We start from the raw sequence: 24,164 nt of genomic DNA, 5'->3' as shown, positions 1-24,164 counted from the left end.
GAAAGAAAGACCCAGAGTTACCTCTGCTGCAGAGGATATGTTCATTAGAGTTACCAGCCTTAGAAATTGCAGCACAAATAAAATCTTAACGGAGTTCAAGTAACAGACACATCTCAACATCAACTGTTCAGAGGAGACTGTGTGAATCAGGCCTTCATGGTCAAAATACTGCAAAGAAACAACTACTAAAGGACACCTACAAGAAGAAGAGACTTGCTTGGGTCTAGAAACACGAGCAAGGGACATTAGACCGGTGGAAATCTGTCCTTTGGTCTGAGTCCAAATTTGAAATGTTTGGTTCCAACCGCCGTGTCTTTGTTAGACACAGAGTTGGTGAACGGATGATCTCTACATGTGTGGTACCACTGTGAAGCATGGAGGAGGAGGTGTGATGGTGTGGGGGTGCTTTGCTGGTGACACGGTCTGTGATTTATTTAGAATTCAAGGCACACTTAACCATAATGGCTACCACAGCATTCTGCAGCTATACGCCGTCCCATCTGGTTTGCACTTAGTGGGACTATCATGTGTTTTTCAACAGGACAATGACCCAACACACCTCCAGGCTGTGTAAGGGCTATTTGACCAAGAAGGAGCGTGATCGAGTGCTGCATCAGATGACCTGGCCTCCATAATCATCCGACCTCAACCTAATTGAGATGGTTTGGGATGAGTTGGACCGCAGAGTGAAGGAAAAACAGCCAACAAGTGCTCAGCATATGTGGCAACTTCTTCAAGACTGTTGGAAAAGCATTTCTCATGAAACTGGTTGGGAGAATGTCAAGAGTGTGCAAAGCTGTCGTCAAGGCAAAGGGTGGCTACTTTGAAGAATCTAAAATATATTTTGATTTGTGTTATTTCATAGTTTTGACGTCTTTACAATGTAGAAAATAGTTGTTTTTTTTTAATGAAGAAAAAACCTTGAATGAGTAGTTGTGTCAACTTTTGACTGGTACTGTAAGTCTGTTTGGGGTCACCTGAATGTAAAGGCAATGTCTCTCTTATTGGTCAAGAATTAATGTAGACAACTCCGTATCAGTCTTTCTTCTGTTTTCCTTGAATATGACCCAGGGCACACAGTCTGAAGTCCAGACTTGAGCTCCTCCATATGCGTAACTGTTCTCAGATGCGTAGCTCCTGTTCTAATGTTATTGAGATATTTGCAGAAAATAGTCTTCTAGTTTTCTCTAATAAGTAACTCCAGTCAGGTCTTGCGCTCTCTTCCTGTAGGATTCCATGGGTAGACATTCCAATCACTTTGCACAGCAGCGTCTTGAAACATTTTGAGTTAGTTTAGCCTTGCATCAGACTGTTTCTCAACCAGTGTGTTAGAGCCTACTGGTTGGTCATGGCACATTCCTTCCTTTTGTGTCCCTGGTTTAAAGGGGTCCTGACTAAGGGGTGGATTTACATTAGTAAAAATATGTCTAGTCGCGTCTATCTCCAACTTCGGATTTGTAACTTCTCTGTTTACGCTCCTTGGATGTGGTGTGGCTAGAATCACAATCCTCCCTCACCTGAGTGAAGCTATTTATCGTACCGTAAAATACAATAGTATAGAGACAAACAAAATAAGGATAGAAATTCAAACTATACAGGAGCTTCTCATCTTAGCCATGTTGCACACGTGATTTTAATGTGGGAGAAGTCTTTAAAAAAAAAAAAGAGATTTGAATCTAGTTCCGTCTCTTTACACTACAGAGGTATCTCTATCCCTGTGTGTGTGTGTGTGTGTGTGTGTGTGGTCAAAGTAGTGTGAAGAGGCCCTAACTGGCTCCTTGTTTGGTTGCTTTCTGGATGACATGAAAAACTGAGAACGTGTTTAAATGGGTCACAGTGTAGAAGATCTAGGGAGATACATGGTGGAGTCATTCCAACACTAGTCATTCCAACACTAGTCATTCCAACACTAGTCATTCCAACACTAGTCATTCCAACACTAGTCATTCCAACACTCGTCATTCCAACACTAGTCATTCCAACACTAGTCATTCACCTCTGATTCAGCTAATCAGCACGCGTTTTATTGTCGTTTTATAGATGCTGGTTTGGGAAACACTGTCCTAAATGGTAACCTATTCTCCACGTAGTGCACTACTGTTCATAGGGTACTGGTCAAAAGTAGTGCACTATAAAGGAATTAGGGTGCCAAATGGGTTGGAGGACCTGGGGATGAGGGAACTCTTGAGTCCCTGCTGTGTTGGTGTTCTGCTACCGAGGCAAACCCATCCGTACCAACTCTCCTCAGAGAAACGGGCCTTGCATGTAGTTCTATGCAAGGGGTTTAAAACCTTAGCTCATTGTAGGTCAATTGAAATAAATTCATTAGGACCTAATTTATGGATTTCACATGACTGGGCAGGGGCGCTGCCATGGGGAGCCAGGACCAGCCAATCAGAATGAGGTTTTTCCCCACAAAAGGGCTTTATTACAGACAGAAATACTCCTCAGTTTCATCAGCTGTCCAAGTGGCTGGTCTCATATGATCCCGCAGTTGAATAAGCCAGATGTGGAGGTCCTGGGTTTGCGTGGTTACACGTGGTCTGCTGTTGTGAGATCGGTGGTCTGCTGTTGTGAGATCGGTTGGACTGCCAAATTCTCTTGAATGACATTGGTGGACATTCCTGCAGTCAGCATGGCAATTGCACGCTCCCTCAAAACTTGAGACATCTGTGGCATTGTGTTGTGTGACAAAACTGCACATTTTAGAGTGGCATCTTATTGTCCACGGCACAAGGTGCACCTGTGTAATGATCATGCTGTTTAATGAGCTTATTGATATGCCGTCTTGGCAAAGGAGAAATGCTCACTAACAGGGATGTAAACGCATTTGTGCACAAAATGAGAGAAATAACCTTTTTGTGTGTATGGAACATTTTCAGGGATCTTTTATTTCAGCTCATCAAACATGGGACCAACACTTTACATGTTGTGTTTTATATTGTTGTTCAGTGTGTCCTCTCTCTCTCTCTTATATATTCCATGAATAACCCTCTCTCTTCTCTCCTCTATAGGCCATGAGTATATACTGTATAACCCTCACCGGTCCAGCACCATGGGGATTCAGACTTCAGGGAGGGAAAGACTTCAGCATGCCCCTCACGGTGTCCAGGGTAAGCTGTGTGTGTGTGTGTGTGTGTGTGTGTGTGTGTGTGTGTGTGTGTGTGTGTGTGTGTGTCACTCACCGAGCCCTGTTGCTCGACCACCAGAGATCATCTGCCGACCGTCCTCTGCCGACCGTCCTCTGCCGACCCTCCTCTCTTCAGTCTGCACGGTCGATTCAGCAGATGCAACAATATGTTGATTGATGCCAACGATGGCGCTTTCCAATTTGCTTCTTAATATAAATCCACAAGCGTTCTATAATTACACTTGGTTTGTGTATCTTACTGTCTGCAAACAGGTAGTTGGTATTTTCTTAGTAAGTTGCAAACGTAGCTAGCTAATACTGATACCTTGTTTGTGCAACAGTATCTTCTAAATCTGAAAGGAATACGCCAAGCATGAACGTTAGCTACATGAAGTAAGAGAAACCATTTTAATGTAGCCAAAGATTGTAGGGTCCCACTCCCCTGGGAAACACTGACCAACACTTAGGTTCCTACCCTGTCACAATAAGTTCTCCATAGGGATCCTATTGGTGTTCTGTGAATGCCTCCTGGCTTTTTCATTCATTGTCATGTCAAACACAGTATTCAAAATGTCCCTTATTACATTATAACTGTATAATTAGAATACTCATTATATTTCCATGATTCCAACAGTTCAACCAACTGTTTTGATCTAAATCTCAAGTCATATCATATCATTTTGGGGGGGGGGGGGGTCCCCTCATCGTTCAATTTCTGGTTGAAGTTTGATTTAATAGTATAAAACCACCAGAATGGAGAAATCCTCATGAATGTGTTGCCATCCTGAGGTCACGCACAACTCAGAGAAAATGTACAACTTGTATTTATTAGTGAAATTATATTTTGCGTTTTTGTCTCTCGTTCGCTCTTTCTGTCTGTCTCGTTTATTTTCGTGTCAAATCGACAGTTGGCAAAGAAATCAATACATAATAGTAAATAAGTTTACCCACCAGTAAATATAACCCGAGAGCAGGAAACAAAGAATACAAAATAAATCCAGACGCATTTTAACTGAAGGTGTTTGAATCCAGTCTAACACAAAGAGTAGTTTCAAGTATGAGCCAGGCCTACATCTATATATACGTACATGCCATTTGCTGTGTGTGTGTGTGTGTGGGGGGGGTTCTGTATGTGTGGCTTTGTGTCTGTGTCCCCATGTTTTGTATCCCCTGTGGACATAAAAATGATACAGGTTACACGCTACTCTGCTCAGTCAAACAACCGGATATGTTTCATCCATATGTTACAATTCCTAAGCAGCTATTTTGTAGTTGGCTATATCTGAATGCACCATAAGCTCCTTGACCCCAGTGTGACCTGAACCCTGGGTCTGACCATGACACCTGTTGTGGGTTTTATTTGAACAGCAAACTATGTGGGGGGGGGGGGGGGGGGAGAACAGCTAGCTGTATTGGGGTGGCATTTATTCCATGTTTCAGCTCTGAAACTATGGAAGAGAATAGCTAGCTAGAGTGAGTGTAATTTAAATCCACGTTTCAGCTCTGAAACGATCAGTTGCCTCTCAGTTCATGCATTCCTCTGACGTGTTGTCAGTGGGGTGTGTCCCAAATTACACCCTATTACCCTGTGCACTATAGCACTCCTTTTGACCAGGGTCCATAGGGCTCTAGTGAAGAAGGAGCCATTTGGGATGTAATCAGTATGTATGATACAGTATCAGACTGAGTTGCTCCACTTCTCTCTCTCCTCATAAGGACATGTTGTGGCTTGTTTAGTCTTGCCCAGGAACAACTTGTTACTGTGTTAGGTCACATGTATCTTAGCTAAATGAAGCGTACGTAGCTAAATGGTTTCTCTGATAGTCCATAAACGACTGGCTATGGAACGGAGGGACACCCAACACAAGGTTTCCAGCCCATATAAGTGCAACATTGGTCGGTGTGCCTGCGATGGAGGGAGCGGTTAAACCAGCCTGTCTGTACATGCACTCTGTGGCTCTTCCTACCTCTCTTCTACCTACTATTTCTTTCTGCCTCCTCTCTTCTCGCCCGCCCTGGCACGCTCGCCTGCCTGCCCGCCCTCACGATCTCGCTCGTCTGCCCGCCCGCACGCGCTCAGTACCAGCCTAGTATCATAACAGAATGTTTCCTCTGGATCGGTGACAGGATTTATGTTTCTTTCCTACCAACAAAGAAGACCACATTACTTACTGAGAGGCAAAGGCTATTACAGATTAAACTGTTCCACCACGATGTTCATATGGAAATCACAACTGGCACTTTCTTCTTCTTCTAAAAAAAAAAAAAAACTAACCAGAAAGACATTTTTATTTTGATCACTGACTCCCTCTTGAGTCATTTGTGTCATCAGACAAGCTCAGTACATATAGTTGATTTTATTAAAACACATAGGGTGTGTCTATATATGGAAAAATACACGTACAATTTTTCTTTTGGGGGGGCTTAAGCTTACTTCCACTCATTGAAACCAAACAGACAGTTTTGTAAAGTAACAATTTCACCTTTTGTCTCTTACTATAAAAGCCTATAGAGTAGAATGGAAATGTAATAACTGCTTAGAGGTTGCTGTATGGATGACCTAATGGTTGGGTTGGTAATGGTATACCTACCATGTTTGCCCCAGTCATTCAGCCCTGGTTGGTAATGGTATACCTACCATGTTTGTCCCAGTCATTCAGCCCTGTTTGGTAATGGTATACCTACCATGTTTGTCCCAGTCGTTCAGCCCTGGTTGGTAATGGTATACTGGTTGTCCCAGTCATTCAGCCCTGGTTGGTAATGGTATACTGGTTGGTAATGGTGTACTGGTTGGTAATGGTGTACTGGTTGGTAATGGTATACCTACCATGTTTGTCCCAGTCATTCAGCCCTGGTTGGTAATGGTATACCAACCATGTTTGTCACAGACGTTCAGCCCTGGTTGGGTTGGTATACTGGTTGGTAATGGTATACTGGTTGGTAATGGTATACTGTTTGTCCCAGTCATTCAGCCCTGGTTGGTAATGGTGTACTGGTTGGTAATGGTGTACTGGTTGGTAATGGTGTACTGGTTGGTAATGGTATACTGGTTGGTAATGGTATACTGTTTGTCCCAGTCGTTCAGCCCTGGTTGGGTTGGTATACTGGTTGGTAATGGTATACTGGTTGGTAATGGTATACTGGTTGGTAATGGTATACTGGTTGTCCCAGTCATTCAGCCCTGGTTGGTAATGGTATACTGATTGGTAATGGTATACTGGTTGGTAATGGTATACTGGTTGTCCCAGTCATTCAGCCCTGGTTGGTAATGGTATACTGGTTGGTAATGGTATACTGGTTGGTAATGGTATACTGGTTGGTAATGGTATACTGGTTGTCCCAGTCATTCAGCCCTGGTTGGTATACTGGTTGTCCCAGTCATTCAGCCCTGGTTGGTATACTGGTTGTCCCAGTCATTCAGTCCTGGACTACATGCCACTGAACCATACTACAGTGACTTGGTAATGGTATACTGGTTGGTAATGGTATACTGGTTGGTAATGGTATACTGGTTGGTAATGGTATACTGGTTGTCCCAGTCATTCAGCCCTGGTTGGTATACTGGTTGTCCCAGTCATTCAGCCCTGGTTGGTAATGGTATACTGGTTGGTAATGGTATACTGGTTGGTAATGGTATACTGGTTTGTCCCAGTCATTCAGCCCTGGTTGGTATACTGGTTGTCCCAGTCATTCAGCCCTGGACTATATGCCACTGAACCATACTACAGTGACTTGGTAATGGTATACTGGTTGGTAATGGTATACTGGTTGGTAATGGTATACTGGTTGTCCCAGTCATTCAGCCCTGGTTGGTATACTGGTTGTCCCAGTCATTCAGCCCTGGTTGGTATACTGGTTTGTCCCAGTCATTCAGCCCTGGACTATATGCCACTGAACCATACTACAGTGACTTGGTAATGGTATACTGGTTGGTAATGGTATACTGGTTGGTAATGGTATACTGGTTTGTCCCAGTCATTCAGTCCTGGACTACATGCCACTGAACCATACTACAGTGACTTGGTAATGGTATACTGGTTGGTATACTGTTTGTCCCAGTCATTCAGCCCTGGTTGGTAATGTCAGGCTACAGGTGTTCTCTGCTCACCTCAGCGTTTCCCAAACTTGGTCCCCGGGACCTCAAGGTGTACATAACCATATTTAGTTCCCCCTTAACACCACACGGCTCATTTTGAAATGATCAAAGCGTGTTGATGTAGTTGATTTATTTCAATCAGCTGTGTGTAGCGCAATGGCAAAAACTCCAAAACGTATCCCGAGGACCGAGTTTGGGGAAACCCCGGCTTAGCTGAATTTGGTATGCTGTTTCCAGTCATTCAGTCCTGGGGTAGGAACTGAACTGGGGTAGGGGTAGGAACTGAACTGGGGTAGGGGAAGGAACTGAACTGGGGTAGGGGAAGGATCTGGGGTAGGAACTGAACTGGGGTAGGGGAAGGAACTGAACTGGGGTAGGGGAAGGAACTGAACTGGGGTAGGGGAAGGAACTGAACTGGGGTAGGGGAAGGATCTGGGGTAGGAACTGAATTGGGGTAGGGGAAGGATCTGGGGTAGGAACTGAACTGGGGTAGGGGAAGGAACTGAACTGGGGTAGGGGAAGGAACTGAACTGGGGTAGGGGAAGGAACTGAACTGGGGTAGGGGAAGGATCTGGGGTAGGAACTGAACTGGGGTAGGGGAAGGAACTGAACTGGGGTAGGGGAAGGAACTGAACTGGGGTAGGGGAAGGAACTGAACTGGGGTAGGGGAAGGATCTGGGGTAGGAACTGAATTGGGGTAGGGGAAGGAACTGGGGTAGGAACTGAACTGGGGTAGGGGAAGGAACTGAACTGGGGTAGGGGAAGGAACTGAACTGGGGTAGGGGTATGAACTGAACTGGGGTAGGGGTAGGAACTGAACTGGGGTAGGGGAAGGAACTGAACTGGGGTAGGGGAAGGAACTGAACTGGGGTAGGGGTAGGAACTGGGGTAGGGGTAGGAACTGGGGTAGGGAAGGGAACTGAACTGTAATGACAAAATAACAGAAGTGAACTATGGATATAGTATAATGCAGGGGAACTTCATGTTTTTGATTTGCCAGGTGGGTTGAAATCTATTTTTAAATATTTTATTTTATTTAACCAGGTAGGCCAGTTGAGAACAAGTGCTCATTTACAATTGCGACCTGGCCAAGATAAAGCAAAGCAGTGGGACACAAACAACAACACAGAGTTACACATGGAATAAACAAAACATACAGTCAATAATACATTAGAAAAAAAATTTGGTCTGTATACAGTGTGTGTAAATGGCGTGAGGAGGTAAGGCAATAAATAGGCCATAGTAGCGAAGTAATTACAATTTAGCAGATTAACACTGGAGTGATAGATGAGCAGGTGATGGTGTGTAAGTAGTGATACTGGTGTGCAAAAGAGCAGCAAAGTAAATGACAACAAGTTTAGGCAATCACTGAACTGATCGAGTTGGTCAGCTGTGGTGCCTAGTTGGACAATCTCTTTCAGTACTCCAGGAACATGGTAGCCTACCCCTGGTATGACTCTGGTACAGTAGTGTCAATCTCCTTCCATGGAGAGCCTAGTGTCTGCAGGTTTTTATTTATTTTAAACCTAGACAACTAGGTGAGGTCCTTACTAAGACTTCGACAACCAGGTGAGGGGAGTTCCTTACTAATTAATTACCTTTTTAATTAATCAATCAACTACAAGGGAGGAGTGAACATTTGCAGACACTCCGACCTCTGTGGAATGAATTTGACACGTGTTATCTGGTATGTTATACTGCAGGTATTATCAGACAGGATAGGGCCTCGGGTATGTTATACTGCAGGTATTATCAGACAGGATAGGGCCTCGGGTATGTTATACTGCAGGTATTATCAGACAGGATAGGGCCTCGGGTATGTTATACTGCAGGTATTATCAGACAGGATAGGGACTCGGGTATGTTATACTGCAGGTATTATCAGACAGGATAGGGACTCGGGTATGTTATACTGCAGGTATTATCAGACAGGATAGGGCCTCGGGTATGTTTATACTGCAGGTATTATCAGACAGGATAGGGCCTCGGGTATGTTATACTGCAGGTATTATCAGACAGGATAGGGACTCGGGTATGTTATACTGCAGGTATTATCAGACAGGATAGGGACTCGGGTATGTTATACTGCAGGTATTATCAGACAGGATAGGGACTCGGGTATGTTATACTGCAGGTATTATCAGATAGGATAGGGACTCGGGTATGTTATACTGCAGGTATTATCAGACAGGATAGGGACTCGGGTATGTTATACTGCAGGTATTATCAGACAGGATAGGGACTCGGGTATGTTATACTGCAGGTATTATCAGACAGGATAGGGACTCGGGTATGTTATACTGCAGGTATTATCAGACAGGATAGGGACTCGGGTATGTTATACTGCAGGTATTATCAGACAGGATAGGGACTCGGGTATGTTATACTGCAGGTATTATCAGACAGGATAGGGACTCGGGTATGTTATACTGCAGGTATTATCAGACAGGATCGGGACTCGGGTATGTTTATACTGCAGGTATTATCAGACAGGATAGGGACTCGGGTATGTTTATACTGCACGTATTATCAGACAGCATAGGGACTCGGGTATGTTTATACTGCAGGTATTATCAGACAGGATAGGGACTCGGGTATGTTATACTGCAGGTATTATCAGACAGGATAGGGCCTCGGGTATGTTATACTGCAGGTATTATCAGACAGGATAGGGACTCGGGTATGTTATACTGCACGTATTATCAGACAGGATAGGGACTCGGGTATGTTATACTGCAGGTATTATCAGACAGGATAGGGACTCGGGTATGTTTATACTGCAGGTATTATCAGACAGGATAGGGACTCGGGTATGTTTATACTGCACGTATTATCAGACAGGATAGGGACTCTGGTATGTTTTTACTGCAGGTATTATCAGACAGGATAGGGACTCTGGTATGTTTTTACTGCAGGTATTATCAGACAGGATAGGGACTCGGGTATGTTTATACTGCAGGTATTATCAGACAGGATAGGGACTCGGGTATGTTTATACTGCACGTATTATCAGACAGCATAGGGACTCGGGTATGTTATACTGCACGTATTATCAGACAGCATAGGGACTCGGGTATGTTATACTGCACGTATTATCAGACAGGATAGGGCCTCGGGTATGTTATACTGCAGGTATTATCAGACAGGATAGGGCCTCGGGTATGTTATACTGCAGGTATTATCAGACAGGATAGGGACTCGGGTATGTTATACTGCAGGTATTATCAGACAGGATAGGGACTCGGGTATGTTATACTGCAGGTATTATCAGACAGGATAGGGCCTCGGGTATGTTATACTGCAGGTATTATCAGACAGGATAGGGACTCGGGTATGTTATACTGCAGGTATTATCAGACAGGATAGGGACTCGGGTATGTTATACTGCAGGTATTATCAGACAGGATAGGGCCTCGGGTATGTTTATACTGCAGGTATTATCAGACAGGATAGGGACTCGGGTATGTTATACTGCAGGTATTATCAGACAGGATAGGGACTCGGGTATGTTATACTGCAGGTATTATCAGACAGGATAGGGACTCGGGTATGTTATACTGCAGGTATTATCAGACAGGATAGGGACTCGGGTATGTTATACTGCAGGTATTATCAGACAGGATAGGGACTCGGGTATGTTATACTGCAGGTATTATCAGACAGGATAGGGACTCGGGTATGTTATACTGCAGGTATTATCAGACAGGATAGGGACTCGGGTATGTTATACTGCAGGTATTATCAGATAGGATAGGGACTCGGGTATGTTATACTGCAGGTATTATCAGACAGGATAGGGACTCGGGTATGTTATACTGCAGGTATTATCAGACAGGATAGGGACTCGGGTATGTTATACTGCAGGTATTATCAGACAGGATCGGGACTCGGGTATGTTTATACTGCAGGTATTATCAGACAGGATAGGGACTCGGGTATGTTTATACTGCACGTATTATCAGACAGCATAGGGACTCGGGTATGTTTATACTGCAGGTATTATCAGACAGGATAGGGACTCGGGTATGTTTATACTGCAGGTATTATCAGACAGGATAGGGACTCGGGTATGTTTATACTGCACGTATTATCAGACAGGATAGGGACTCGGGTATGTTTATACTGCAGGTATTATCAGACAGGATAGGGACTCGGGTATGTTATACTGCACGTATTATCAGACAGGATAGGGACTCGGGTATGTTATACTGCAGGTATTATCAGACAGGATAGGGACTCGGGTATGTTTATACTGCAGGTATTATCAGACAGGATAGGGACTCGGGTATGTTTATACTGCACGTATTATCAGACAGGATAGGGACTCTGGTATGTTTTTACTGCAGGTATTATCAGACAGGATAGGGACTCTGGTATGTTTTTACTGCAGGTATTATCAGACAGGATAGGGACTCGGGTATGTTTATACTGCAGGTATTATCAGACAGGATAGGGACTCGGGTATGTTTATACTGCACGTATTATCAGACAGGATAGGGACTCGGGTATATTATACTGCAGGTATTATCAGAGAGGATAGGGACTCGGGTATGTTTATACTGCAGGTATTATCAGAGTTCCCTCTTGTGTGGAGATGTACACTGAGGTGTCCATCTCCACACACTGAGCTGTTTCAGTAGGGTTATGTCACCTTGAGGGGCTGTTTGCAGACATGGAGAATGACATACAGGACTACAGTCATAGTAACAGGCCCTTGCCGTCGGCTATTGACTGCTTGTTGTCGTATTGGTGTTCCATAGAAGACAGGTGAAGTGACTGTACAGTCATACTTGGGTTTACAGCACCTGTTTAGGTTATATCCCCTGGCTGTTTCTATACTGACACGTAGACTGACAGGTGTACAGTCATACGGTCCCTGTTGACTGACTGACATAATGAAAGGCCTTTTTCCTTTAAGCTCAGACTGGCTGATGTCATACTAGCAGGCCCCTGTCTCCGACTGTTGACTGACTTGAAGCAGTAATAAAAGGACTAGTCTAGTCGCCCCCGCGTCTAGTCGGCCCCTAGTCAGCCGCTCGGACTGGCTTGACAGACTTCTCTCTCACGCTGTGACTGGCTGGACCTCCAGGAAGTGATGTGTGGGTGGTCTGGTCTGTGTGTCTCTGTCCCAGGCCCCCTGAAGTATCGTCTCAACCCAGAGAGAGAGCTGATTACACAATAAAGAACCATCCAACTGACAGAAAGACTAAAGCTTCAGAGAGAGACTGCATGGTGAAGAGATCTCTCGCTCTCTCTGTCTCTCTCTCTCTCGCTCTGTCTCTCTCTCTCTCTCTCTCTCTCTCTGTCTCTCTCTCTCTCGCTCTGTCTCTCGCTCCGTCTCTCTAATAGCATGGGAAACATATGTCTACATTGCCAAAGCAAGTGAAATAGATAAACAAAAGTGAGCAGAAACAAAAACATCAACATCAACTATTAGAAATGAACCGTAAGCGTTGCACTCACAAAGGTTTCAAATATCAAGACATGTAAAGTATTAAAGTCACAGCTACATTAGTTTTTAGCAAATAGTTGTAGTACTAACTAATAGTACTAGTTCTGTGTGTGTGTGACAGCTCGTCTAGTTGGTAGCTTTGAGAAGGTTTGATTTATTAGGAGGATTATACGGCTCTGTGTGTTTTTGAGTTTGGTCAGGCGACTGATTGATTTTTTAGGTCCATTAGTGTCTTTCTAGATGGTTGTCCTGTAGACCTGTTAAATGGGGTTCTGTTCCTCTGCTATTGGTTCAGAATGGTTAAATGGGGTTCTGTTCCTCTGCTATTGGGTCAGAACGGTTAAATGGGGATTCTGTTCCTCTGCTATTGGTTCAGAACGGTTAAATGGGGATTCTGTTCCTCTGCTATTGGTTCAGAACGGTTAAATGGGGATTCTGTTCCTCTGCTATTGGTTCAGAACGGTTAAATGGGGTTCTGTTCCTCTGCTATTCGTTCAGAACGGTTAAATGGGGTTCTGTTCCTCTGCTATTGGTTCAGAATGGTTAAATGGGGATTCTGTTCCTCTGCTATTGGTTCAGAATGGTTAAATGGGGAATCTGTTCCTCTGCTATTGGTTCAGAATGGTTAAATGGGGTTCTGTTCCTCTGCTATTGGTTCAGAACGGTTAAATGGGGATTCTGTTCCTCTGCTATTGGTTCAGAATGGTTAAATGGGGATTCTGTTCCTCTGCTATTGGTTCAGAACGGTTAAATGGGGTTCTGTTCCTCTGCTATTGGTTCAGAATGGTTAAATGGGATTCTGTTCCTCTGCTATTGGTTCAGAACGGTTAAATGGGGTTCTGTTCCTCTGCTATTGGTTCAGAATGGTTAAATGGGGTTCTGTTCCTCTGCTATTGGTTCAGAATGGTTAAATGGGATTCTGTTCCTCTGCTATTGGTTCAGAACGGTTAAATGGGATTCTGTTCCTCTGCTATTGGTTCAGAATGGTTAAATGGGGATTCTGTTCCTCTGCTATTGGTTCAGAACGGTTAAATGGGATTCTGTTCCTCTGCTATTGGTTCAGAACGGTTAAATGGGGATTATGTTCCTCTGCTATTGGTTCAGAACGGTTAAATGGGATTCTGTTCCTCTGCTATTGGTTCAGAACGGTTAAATGGGGATTCTGTTCCTCTGCTATTGGTTCAGAACGGTTAAATGGGGTTCTGTTCCTCTGCTATTGGTTCAGAACGGTTAAATGGGGTTCTGTTCCTCTGCTATTGGTTCAGAACGGTTAAATGGGGTTCTGTTCCTCTGCTATTGGTTCAGAACGGTTAAATGGGGATTCTGTTCCTCTGCTATTGGTTCAGAACGGTTAAATGGGGATTCTGTTCCTCTGCTATTGGTTCAGAACGGTTAAATGGGGTTCTGTTCCTCTGCTATTGGTTCAGAATGGTTAAATGGGGATTCTGTTCCTCTGCTATTGGTTCAGAACGGTTAAATGGGGTTCTGTTCCTCTGCTATTGGTTCAGAACGGTTAAATGGGGATTCTGTTCCTCTGCTATTGGTTCAGAATGGTTAAATGGGGTTCTGTTCCTCTGCTATTGGTTCAGAACGGTTAAATGGGGTTCTGTTCCTCTGCTATTGGTTCAGAATGGTTAAATGGGGATTCTGTTCCTCTGCTATTGGTTCAGAACGGTTAAATGGGGATTCTGTTCCTCTGCTATTGGTTCAGAACGGTTAAATGGGGATTCTGTTCCTCTGCTATTGGTTCAGAATGGTTAAATGGGGATTCTGTTCCTCTGCTATTGGCTCAGAACGGTTAAATGGGATTCTGTTCCTCTGCTATTGGTTCAGAACGGTTAAATGGGGTTCTGTTCCTCTGCTATTGGTTCAGAATGGTTAAATGGGGTTCTGTTCCTCTGCTATTGGTTCAGAATGGTTAAATGGGGATTATGTTCCTCTGCTATTGGTTCAGAACGGTTAAATGGGGATTATGTTCCTCTGCTATTGGTTCAGAACGGTTAAATGGGATTCTGTTCCTCTGCTATTGGTTCAGAACGGTTAAATGGGGATTATGTTCCTCTGCTATTGGTTCAGAACGGTTAAATGGGATTCTGTTCCTCTGCTATTGGTTCAGAACGGTTAAATGGGGTTCTGTTCCTCTGCTATTGGTTCAGAACGGTTAAATGGGGATTCTGTTCCTCTGCTATTGGTTCAGAATGGTTAAATGGGGATTCTGTTCCTCTGCTATTGGTTCAGAACGGTTAAATGGGGATTCTGTTCCTCTGCTATTGGTTCAGAACGGTTAAATGGGGATTCTGTTCCTCTGCTATTGGTTCAGAACGGTTAAATGGGGTTCTGTTCCTCTGCTATTGGTTCAGAATGGTTAAATGGGGATTCTGTTCCTCTGCTATTGGTTCAGAACGGTTAAATGGGGTTCTGTTCCTCTGCTATTGGTTCAGAACGGTTAAATGGGGATTCTGTTCCTCTGCTATTGGTTCAGAATGGTTAAATGGGGTTCTGTTCCTCTGCTATTGGTTCAGAACGGTTAAATGGGGTTCTGTTCCTCTGCTATTGGTTCAGAACGGTTAAATGGGGATTCTGTTCCTCTGCTATTGGTTCAGAACGGTTAAATGGGGATTCTGTTCCTCTGCTATTGGTTCAGAACGGTTAAATGGGGATTCTGTTCCTCTGCTATTGGTTCAGAATGGTTAAATGGGGATTCTGTTCCTCTGCTATTGGCTCAGAACGGTTAAATGGGGTTCTGTTCCTCTGCTATTGGTTCAGAACGGTTAAATGGGGATTCTGTTCCTCTGCTATTGGTTCAGAACGATTAAATGGGGTTCTGTTCCTCTGCTATTGGCTCAGAACGGTTAAATGGGGTTCTGTTCCTCTGCTATTGGTTCAGAACGGTTAAATGGGATTCTGTTCCTCTGCTATTGGTACAGAACGGTTAAATGGGATTCTGTTCCTCTGCTATTGGTTCAGAATGGTTAAATGGGGTTCTGTTCCTCTGCTATTGGCTCAGAACGGTTAAATGGGGTTCTGTTCCTCTGCTATTGGTTCAGAACGGTTAAATGGGATTCTGTTCCTCTGCTATTGGTTCAGAACGGTTAAATGGGATTCTGTTCCTCTGCTATTGGTTCAGAATGGTTAAATGGGGATTCTGTTCCTCTGCTATTGGTTCAGAACGGTTAAATGGGGTTCTGTTCCTCTGCTATTGGTTCAGAACGGTTAAATGGGGATTCTGTTCCTCTGCTATTGGTTCAGAATGGTTAAATGGGGTTCTGTTCCTCTGCTATTGGTTCAGAACGGTTAAATGGGGTTCTGTTCCTCTGCTATTGGTTCAGAACGGTTAAATGGGGATTCTGTTCCTCTGCTATTGGTTCAGAACGGTTAAATGGGGATTCTGTTCCTCTGCTATTGGTTCAGAACGGTTAAATGGGGATTCTGTTCCTCTGCTATTGGTTCAGAATGGTTAAATGGGGATTCTGTTCCTCTGCTATTGGCTCAGAACGGTTAAATGGGGTTCTGTTCCTCTGCTATTGGTTCAGAACGGTTAAATGGGGATTCTGTTCCTCTGCTATTGGTTCAGAACGATTAAATGGGGTTCTGTTCCTCTGCTATTGGCTCAGAACGGTTAAATGGGGTTCTGTTCCTCTGCTATTGGTTCAGAACGGTTAAATGGGATTCTGTTCCTCTGCTATTGGTACAGAACGGTTAAATGGGATTCTGTTCCTCTGCTATTGGTTCAGAATGGTTAAATGGGGTTCTGTTCCTCTGCTATTGGCTCAGAACGGTTAAATGGGGTTCTGTTCCTCTGCTATTGGTTCAGAACGGTTAAATGGGATTCTGTTCCTCTGCTATTGGTTCAGAACGGTTAAATGGGATTCTGTTCCTCTGCTATTGGCTCAGAACGGTTAAATGGGGTTCTGTTCCTCTGCTATTGGTTCAGAACGGTTAAATGGGGATTCTGTTCCTCTGCTATTGGCTCAGAACGGTTAAATGGGGTTCTGTTCCTCTGCTATTGGTTCAGAACGGTTAAATGGGGATTCTGTTCCTCTGTTATTGGCTCAGAACGGTTAAATGGGGTTCTGTTCCTCTGCTATTGGTTCAGAACGGTTAAATGGGGGTTCTGTTCCTCTGCTATTGGTTCAGAACGGTTAAATGGGGGTTCTGTTCCTCTGCTATTGGTTCAGAACGGTTAAATGGGGATTCTGTTCCTCTGCTATTGGTTCAGAACGGTTACATGGGGTTCTGTTCCTCTGCTATTGGTTCAGAACGGTTAAATGGGGATTCTGTTCCTCTGCTATTGGCTCAGAACTGTGTGTGTGTGTGTTCACAGCAGTGTGTGTAGGATGGTATGTGTCTGTGGATGCTCTGCTTCCGTCCTCCTCTCCCTGTATGAGCCAGGAACACAATGTTTCCTGTAAATTCCTGGACTGTCGTCATTCCTCATGTCTCTCCCGTTCACAGACCCTGGCAACAGCAGAGCCCTTTCCCTTCTCGGTATCCATTGCCTGTGTCCCTCTTCCCTATATAGTGCCCTACACATTGCCTGTGTCCCTCTTCCCTATATAGTGCCCTACACATTGCCTGTGTCCCTCTTCCCTATATAGTGCCCTACACATTGCCTGTGTCCCTCTTCCCTATATAGTGCCCTACACATTGCCTGTGTCCCTCTTCCCTATATAGTGCCCTACACATTGCCTGTGTCCCTCTTCCCTATATAGTGCCCTACACATTGCCTGTGTCCCTCTTCCCTATATAGTGCCCTACACATTGCCTGTGTCCCTCTTCCCTATATAGTGCTCTACACATTGCCTGTGTCCCTCTTCCCTATATAGTGCCCTACACATTGCCTGTGTCCCTCTTCCCTATATAGTGCCCTACACATTGCCTGTGTCCCTCTTCCCTATATAGTGCCCTACACATTGCCTGTGTCCCTCTTCCCTATATAGTGCCCTACACATTGCCTGTGTCCCTCTTCCCTATATAGTGCCCTACACATTGCCTGTGTCCCTCTTCCCTATATAGTGCCCTACACATTGATTGTGTCCCTCTTCCCTATATAGTGCCCTACACATTGATTGTGTCCCTATATAGGGCATACACAATAGCTGTCTCCCAAATGACACCCTATTCCCTAGTTCACCAAAGCCCTATGGGCCTGGTCAAAAGTAGTTCCCTATTCCCTATGGGCCTGGTCAAAAGTAGTTCCCTATTCCCTATGGGCCTGGTCAAAAGTAGTGCCCTATTCCCTATGGGCCTGGTCAAAAGTAGTGCCCTATTCCCTATGGGCCTGGTCAAAAGTAGTGCCCTATTCCCTATGGGCCTGGTCAAAAGTAGTGCCCTATTCCCTATGGGCCTGGTCAAAAGTAGTGCCCTATTCCCTATGGGCCTGGTCAAAAGTAGTGCCCTATTCCCTATGGGTCTGGTCAAAAGTAGTGCCCTATTCCCTATGGGTCTGGTCAAAAGTAGTGCCCTATTCCCTATGGGCCTGGTCAAAAGTAGTTCCCTATTCCCTATGGGCCTGGTCAAAAGTAGTGCCCTATTCCCTATGGGTCTGGTCAAAAGTAGTGCCCTATTCCCTATGGGCCTGGTCAAAAGTAGTGCACTACTGATTTGCCTCATTAAATAAATAAATGTAGGCACTAGAGTTCCATTTGGGACTCAGCCCAGGTGTCCTGACATCATCATCAGTCGCCCAGAATACTGCATGACCACCTTCTCACATCTCCAAAGGAATCTTTTACCGCTGACATCACTGGAAGAAAAACCAGCCCTGCACCTCCCCCAGTCCTGCACCCCCCCAGCCCTGCACCCCCACCCAGCCCTGCGCCCCCCCCCCCAGCCCTGCGCCCCCCCCCCCAGCCCTGCGCCCCCAGCCCAGCCCCCCCCTAAAGCCCTGCGCCCCCCCCCAGCCCAGCCCTGCCCCCCCCCCCCCCCCCCCAGCCCTGCGCCCCAGCCCTGCCATCAGAAGTCTCTATCTTGTCTTTAAATCTGGGGGCTTTGTGGAGCTGTAAACGTAGTGATTGCTTATCTTTGGGCCCTGTGGAGCCACAGAGGGGGAGACGTCTGGTTTCTATCTCAGAGCACATATCACCTTGCTGTGTGTAGTCATTAAATTACACATGGCACGTTTAATAAGCAGGCAGTGGGATTTGTGACCGGTTCCAGAGCTAGCTGTGTTTTCATCGGGGGGGGGGGGGGGGGGGGGGTCAGAGCTAGCCGTGTTATCATCGGGGGGGTCAGAGCTAGCTGTGTTATCATCGGGGGGGTCAGAGCTAGCTTTGTTATCATCGGGGTGGTCAGAGCTAGCTGTGTTATCATCGGGGGGGGGGGGGGTCAGAGCTAGCTGTGTTATCATCGGGGGGGGTCAGAGCTAGCTGTGTTATCATCAGGGGGGGTCAGAGCTAGCTGTGTTATCATCGGGGGGGGGGGGGGTCAGAGCTAGCTGTGTTTTCATCGGGGGGGTCAGAGCTAGCTGTGTTTTCATCGGGGGGGGGGGTCAGAGCTAGCTGTGTTTTCATCGGGGGGGGGGGGGGGTCAGAGCTAGCTGTGTTATCATCGGGGGGGGGGGGGTCAGAGCTAGCTGTGTTATCATCAGGGGGGGTCAGAGCTAGCTGTGTTATCATCGGGGGGGGGGGGGGGGGTCAGAGCTAGCTGTGTTATCATCGGGGGGGGGGGGGGGTCAGAGCTAGCTGTGTTTTCATCGGGGGGGGGGGGGGGGTCAGAGCTAGCTGTGTTTTCATCGGGGGGGGGGGGTCAGAGCTAGCTGTGTTTTCATCGGGGGGGGGGGGGGGGGTCAGAGCTAGCTGTGTTATCATCGGGGGGGGTCAGAGCTAGCTGTGTTATCATCGGGGGGGTCAGAGCTAGCTGTGTTATCATCGGGGGGGGGGTCGGAGCTAGCTGTGTTTTCATCGGGGGGGGGTCAGAGCTAGCTGTGTTTTCATCGGGGGGGGGGGGGGGTCAGAGCTAGCTGTGTTTTCATCGGGGGGGGGGGTCAGAGCTAGCTGTGTTTTCATCGGGGGGGGGGGGGGGTCAGAGCTAGCTGTGTTATCATCGGGGGGTCAGAGCTAGCTGTGTTATCATCGGGGGGTCAGAGCTAGCTGTGTTATCATCGGGGGGGTCAGAGCTAGCTGTGTTATCATCGGGGGGGTCAGAGCTAGCTGTGTTATTATCGGGGGGGTCAGAGCTAGCTTTGTTATCATCGGGGTGGTCAGAGCTAGCTGTGTTATTATCGGGGGGGTCAGAGCTAGCTGTGTTATCATCATGTAGGCTGTTCTCTGCCAGGGTTCAGTTTAGCTGTGGGTGTGTTCTGATCACTGCTCAGATGACACACACACACACACTCACACTCACGCACAGGACTTGTCATGGGGGTGGATGAATTATTCAAAGCTGACTGATACGTTGCCTGAAGAAGGGATGGAAGTCTAGTAGTTTATCTTTAGCTGGTTGAATGTCTTGTGTTGTCATCACTAACCCTCTAACAGGGCTGGTTAAATGTCATCTCTAACAGGGCTGGTTCAATGTCGTCATCTCTAACAGGGCTGGTTAAATGTCGTCATCTCTAACAGGGCTGGTTAAATGTTGTCATCTCTAACAGGGCTGGTTAAATGTCGTCATCTCTAACAGGGCTAGTTAAATGTCGTCATCTCTAACAGGGCTGGTTAAATGTTGTCATCTCTAACAGGGCTGGTTAAATGTTGTCATCTCTAACAGGGCTGGTTCAATGTCGTCATCTCTAACAGGGCTGGTTAAATGTTGTCATCTCTAACAGGGCTGGTTAAATGTCGTCATCTCTAACAGGGCTGGTTAAATGTCGTCATCTCTAACAGGGCTGGTTAAATGTCGTCATCTCTAACAGGGCTGGTTAAATGTCGTCATCTCTAACAGGGCTGGTTAACCTTCAGATCCTACTAGGTGTTCTAGTTGGGATTCATATTTGGACCCTACAGCAGCAGGCTTCGTTTTATAAAAGAAAGCTTGTAAATTTAAGGATATTTTAACTGGTTAATGTGAATCGATTGTGTTCAGAGTTACTTTCAGAACTCAAATCAAATTGTATTTGTCACATAGTTTACACCAGTTTACAAACTAACAGTGAAATGCTTACATACGGGTCCTTCCCCGCAATGCAGACAAATAATAGAATAATATTAACTGTTGCACTCTGAGTTAATGCTAGGTGTTCTGGTGGATAGGTACTGGCCCCTACAGCTCTGAGTTAATGCTAGGTGTTCTCACTGATTGATACTGGCCCCTACAGCTCTGAGTTAATGCTAGGTGTTCTCACTGATAGGTACTGGCCCCTCCAGCTCTGAGTTAATGCCAGGTGTTCTCACTGATAGGTACTGGCCCCTACAGCTCTGAGTTAATGCTAGGTGTTCTCACTGATAGGTACTGGCCCCTACAGCTCTGAGTTAATGCTAGGTGTTCTCACTGATAGGTACTGGCCCCTACAGCTCTGAGTTAATGCCAGGTGTTCTCACTGATAGGTACTGGCCCCTACAGCTCTGAGTTAATGCTAGGTGTTCTCACTGATAGGTACTGGCCCCTACAGCTCTGAGTTAATGCTAGGTGTTCTCACTGATAGGTACTGGCCCCTCCAGCTCTGAGTTAATGCTAGGTGTTCTCACTGATAGATACTGGCCCCTACAGCTCTGAGTTAATGCTAGGTGTTCTGGTGGATAGGTACTGGCCCCTCCAGCTCTGAGTTAATGCTAGGTGTTCTCACTGATAGGTACTCGCCCCCACAGCTTTGTTACAAAGGAAAGGTCTTAAATAAAAGGCTACATCATCTGGTTAAACCTGAATGATGTTGTTATGAATCACTTACACACTGACATGGCTGTTTTAAACCTTGCCTTACTGCTCGGACCTGACACTGTGATGGAATGCATCTAGCAGCAGGCTTTGTTGTAAAGGACTGGTTCATGTGAATGAGTTGTGAGTCACTATCAGAACTATATTTACCTTGAGTTAGTGCTACAGTATCTACTGTCACTGCGGTGGATACTGGAGCACTGCAGCAGCCAGCACGCTCTACTTTCCAATTCTCAGAGGGATATTTATGGGCTTCCATCAGCTGTGCTGTGAGTGATGCAAGGAGAAGCTGGCTAGCTGTGTATCTCCCAGAGCTGTGCTGCAAGGAGAAGCTGGCTAGCTGTATGTCTCTGAAGCCAGAGCTGTGCTGCAAGGAGACGCTGGCTAGCTGTGTATCTCCCAGAGCTGTGCTGTAAGGAGAAGCTGGCTAGCTGTGTATCTCCCAGAGCTGTGCTGCAAGGAGAAGCTGGCTAGCTGTATGTCTCTGAAGCCAGAGCTGTGCTGCAAGGAGACGCTGGCTAGCTGTGTATCTCCCAGAGCTGTGCTGTAAGGAGAAGCTGGCTAGCTGTGTATCTCCCAGAGCTGTGCTGTAAGGAGAAGCTGGCTAGCTGTATGTCTCTGAAGCCAGAGCTGTGCTGTAAGGAGAAGCTGGCTAGCTGTATGTCTCTGAAGCCAGAGCTGTGCTGTACGGAGTAGCTAGCCGTGTCTCCTAGACCAGAGGAGTAGCTAGCCGTGTCTCCTAGACCAGAGGAGTAGCTAGCCGTGTCTCCTAGACCAGAGCTCAGCCCTGAACAACTTGGACTCGGGGTTAGGCATAGTAAATGTAAATCCAGGGGAACTCCAATTAGTATGATATGTTACATTTACTATGGTATGTATTATTTGTGGATGTCCATCATCCACTTTGAAAGATATGTTACGAATTGTAATTCGTACAATATGTTCCGAATTTGCAAAACGTATGACATGTTACAAATTCAAATTTGTTGTGGTTGGGGTTAAGGTTAGGAGTTGAAGGGTTAGCTAACATGCTAAGTAGCTAAACAGTGGTATGTATTAGCGACGTTGTCCGTGATGAGATTCGAACACGCAACCTTTGGGTTGCAAGACGTTATGGTTAGGGTTAACCCTAACCCTTAAAACACAGCAGGTTGAAAGGTACTGGTAGACCTCTCCTTTAATAAAACACAGCAGGTTGAAAGGTACTGGTAGACCTCTCCTTTAATAAAACACAGCAGGTTGAAAGGTACTGGTAGGCCTCTCCTTTAATAAAACACAGCAGGTTGAAAGGTACTGGTAGACCTCTCCTTTAATAAAACACAGCAGGTTGAAAGGTACTGGTAGACCTCTCCTTTAATTAAACACAGCAGGTTGAAAGGTACTGGTAGACCTCTCCTTTAATAAAACACAGCAGGTTGAAAGGTACTGGTAGGCCTCTCCTTTAATAAAACACAGCAGGTTGAAAGGTACTGGTAGACCTCTCCTTTAATTAAACACAGCAGGTTGAAAGGTACTGGTAGACCTCTCCTTTAATAAAACACAGCAGGTTGAAAGGTACTGGTAGACCTCTCCTTTAATAAAACACAGCAGGTTGAAAGGTACTGGTAGACCTCTCCTTTAATAAAACACAGCAGGTTGAAAGGTACTGGTAGACCTCTCCTTTAATAAAACACAGCAGGTTGAAAGGTACTGGTAGACCTCTCCTTTAATAAAACACAGCAGGTTGAAAGGTACTGGTAGACCTCTCCTTTAATAAAACACAGCAGGTTGAAAGGTACTGGTAGACCTCTCCTTTAATAAAACACAGCAGGTTGAAAGGTACTGGTAGACCTCTCCTTTAATAAAACACAGCAGGTTGAAAGGTACTGGTAGACCTCTCCTTTAATAAAACGCAGCAGGTTGAAAGGTACTGGTAGACCTCTCCTTTAATAAAACGCAGCAGGTTGAAAGGTACTGGTAGACCTCTCCTTTAATAAAACGCAGCAGGTTGAAAGGTACTGGTAGACCTCTCCTTTAATAAAACGCAGCAGGTTGAAAGGTACTGGTAGACCTCTCCTTTAATAAAACGCAGCAGGTTGAAAGGTACTGGTAGACCTCTCCTTTAATAAAACACAGCAGGTTGAAAGGTACTGGTAGACCTCTCCTTTAATAAAACACAGCAGGTTGAAAGGTACTGGTAGGCCTCTCCTTTAATAAAACACAGCAGGTTGAAAGGTACTGGTAGACCTCTCCTTTAATAAAACACAGCAGGTTGAAAGGTACTGGTAGGCCTCTCCTTTAATAAAACACAGCAGGTTGAAAGGTACTGGTAGACCTCTCCTTTAATAAAACACAGCAGGTTGAAAGGTACTGGTAGACCTCTCCTTTAATAAAACACAGCAGGTTGAAAGGTACTGGTAGACCTCTCCTTTAATAAAACACAGCAGGTTGAAAGGTACTGGTAGGCCTCTCCTTTAATAAAACGCAGCAGGTTGAAAGGTACTGGTAGACCTCTCCTTTAATAAAACGCAGCAGGTTGAAAGGTACTGGTAGACCTCTCCTTTAATAAAACACAGCAGGTTGAAAGGTACTGGTAGACCTCTCCTTTAATTAAACACAGCAGGTTGAAAGGTACTGGTAGACCTCTCCTTTAATTAAACACAGCAGGTTGAAAGGTACTGGTAGACCTCTCCTTT

At 45.5% G+C, this 24,164-nt stretch overlaps 1 protein-coding gene across 4 annotated transcripts in view; it reads left to right on the top strand.

The window, feature by feature from the left end:
- The window catches only part of LOC139574660 (PDZ and LIM domain protein 7-like), a 108,058-nt gene that overhangs the window by 4,952 nt on the left and 78,942 nt on the right, over nucleotides 1-24,164 (top strand). For all 4 annotated transcript variants that reach the window (XM_071399428.1, XM_071399430.1, XM_071399429.1 and 1 more), the window contains exon 2: nucleotides 3,015-3,113. In XM_071399428.1, the coding sequence (XP_071255529.1) occupies nucleotides 3,015-3,113 (99 nt within the window). The remainder of the gene's footprint in view (nucleotides 1-3,014; nucleotides 3,114-24,164) is intronic.

Source organism: Salvelinus alpinus, chromosome 4 (genome assembly GCF_045679555.1).
Source record: "Salvelinus alpinus chromosome 4, SLU_Salpinus.1, whole genome shotgun sequence".
Lineage (NCBI taxonomy): Eukaryota > Metazoa > Chordata > Actinopteri > Salmoniformes > Salmonidae > Salvelinus > Salvelinus alpinus.
This window is presented reverse-complemented; position numbering and strand designations above follow the sequence as displayed.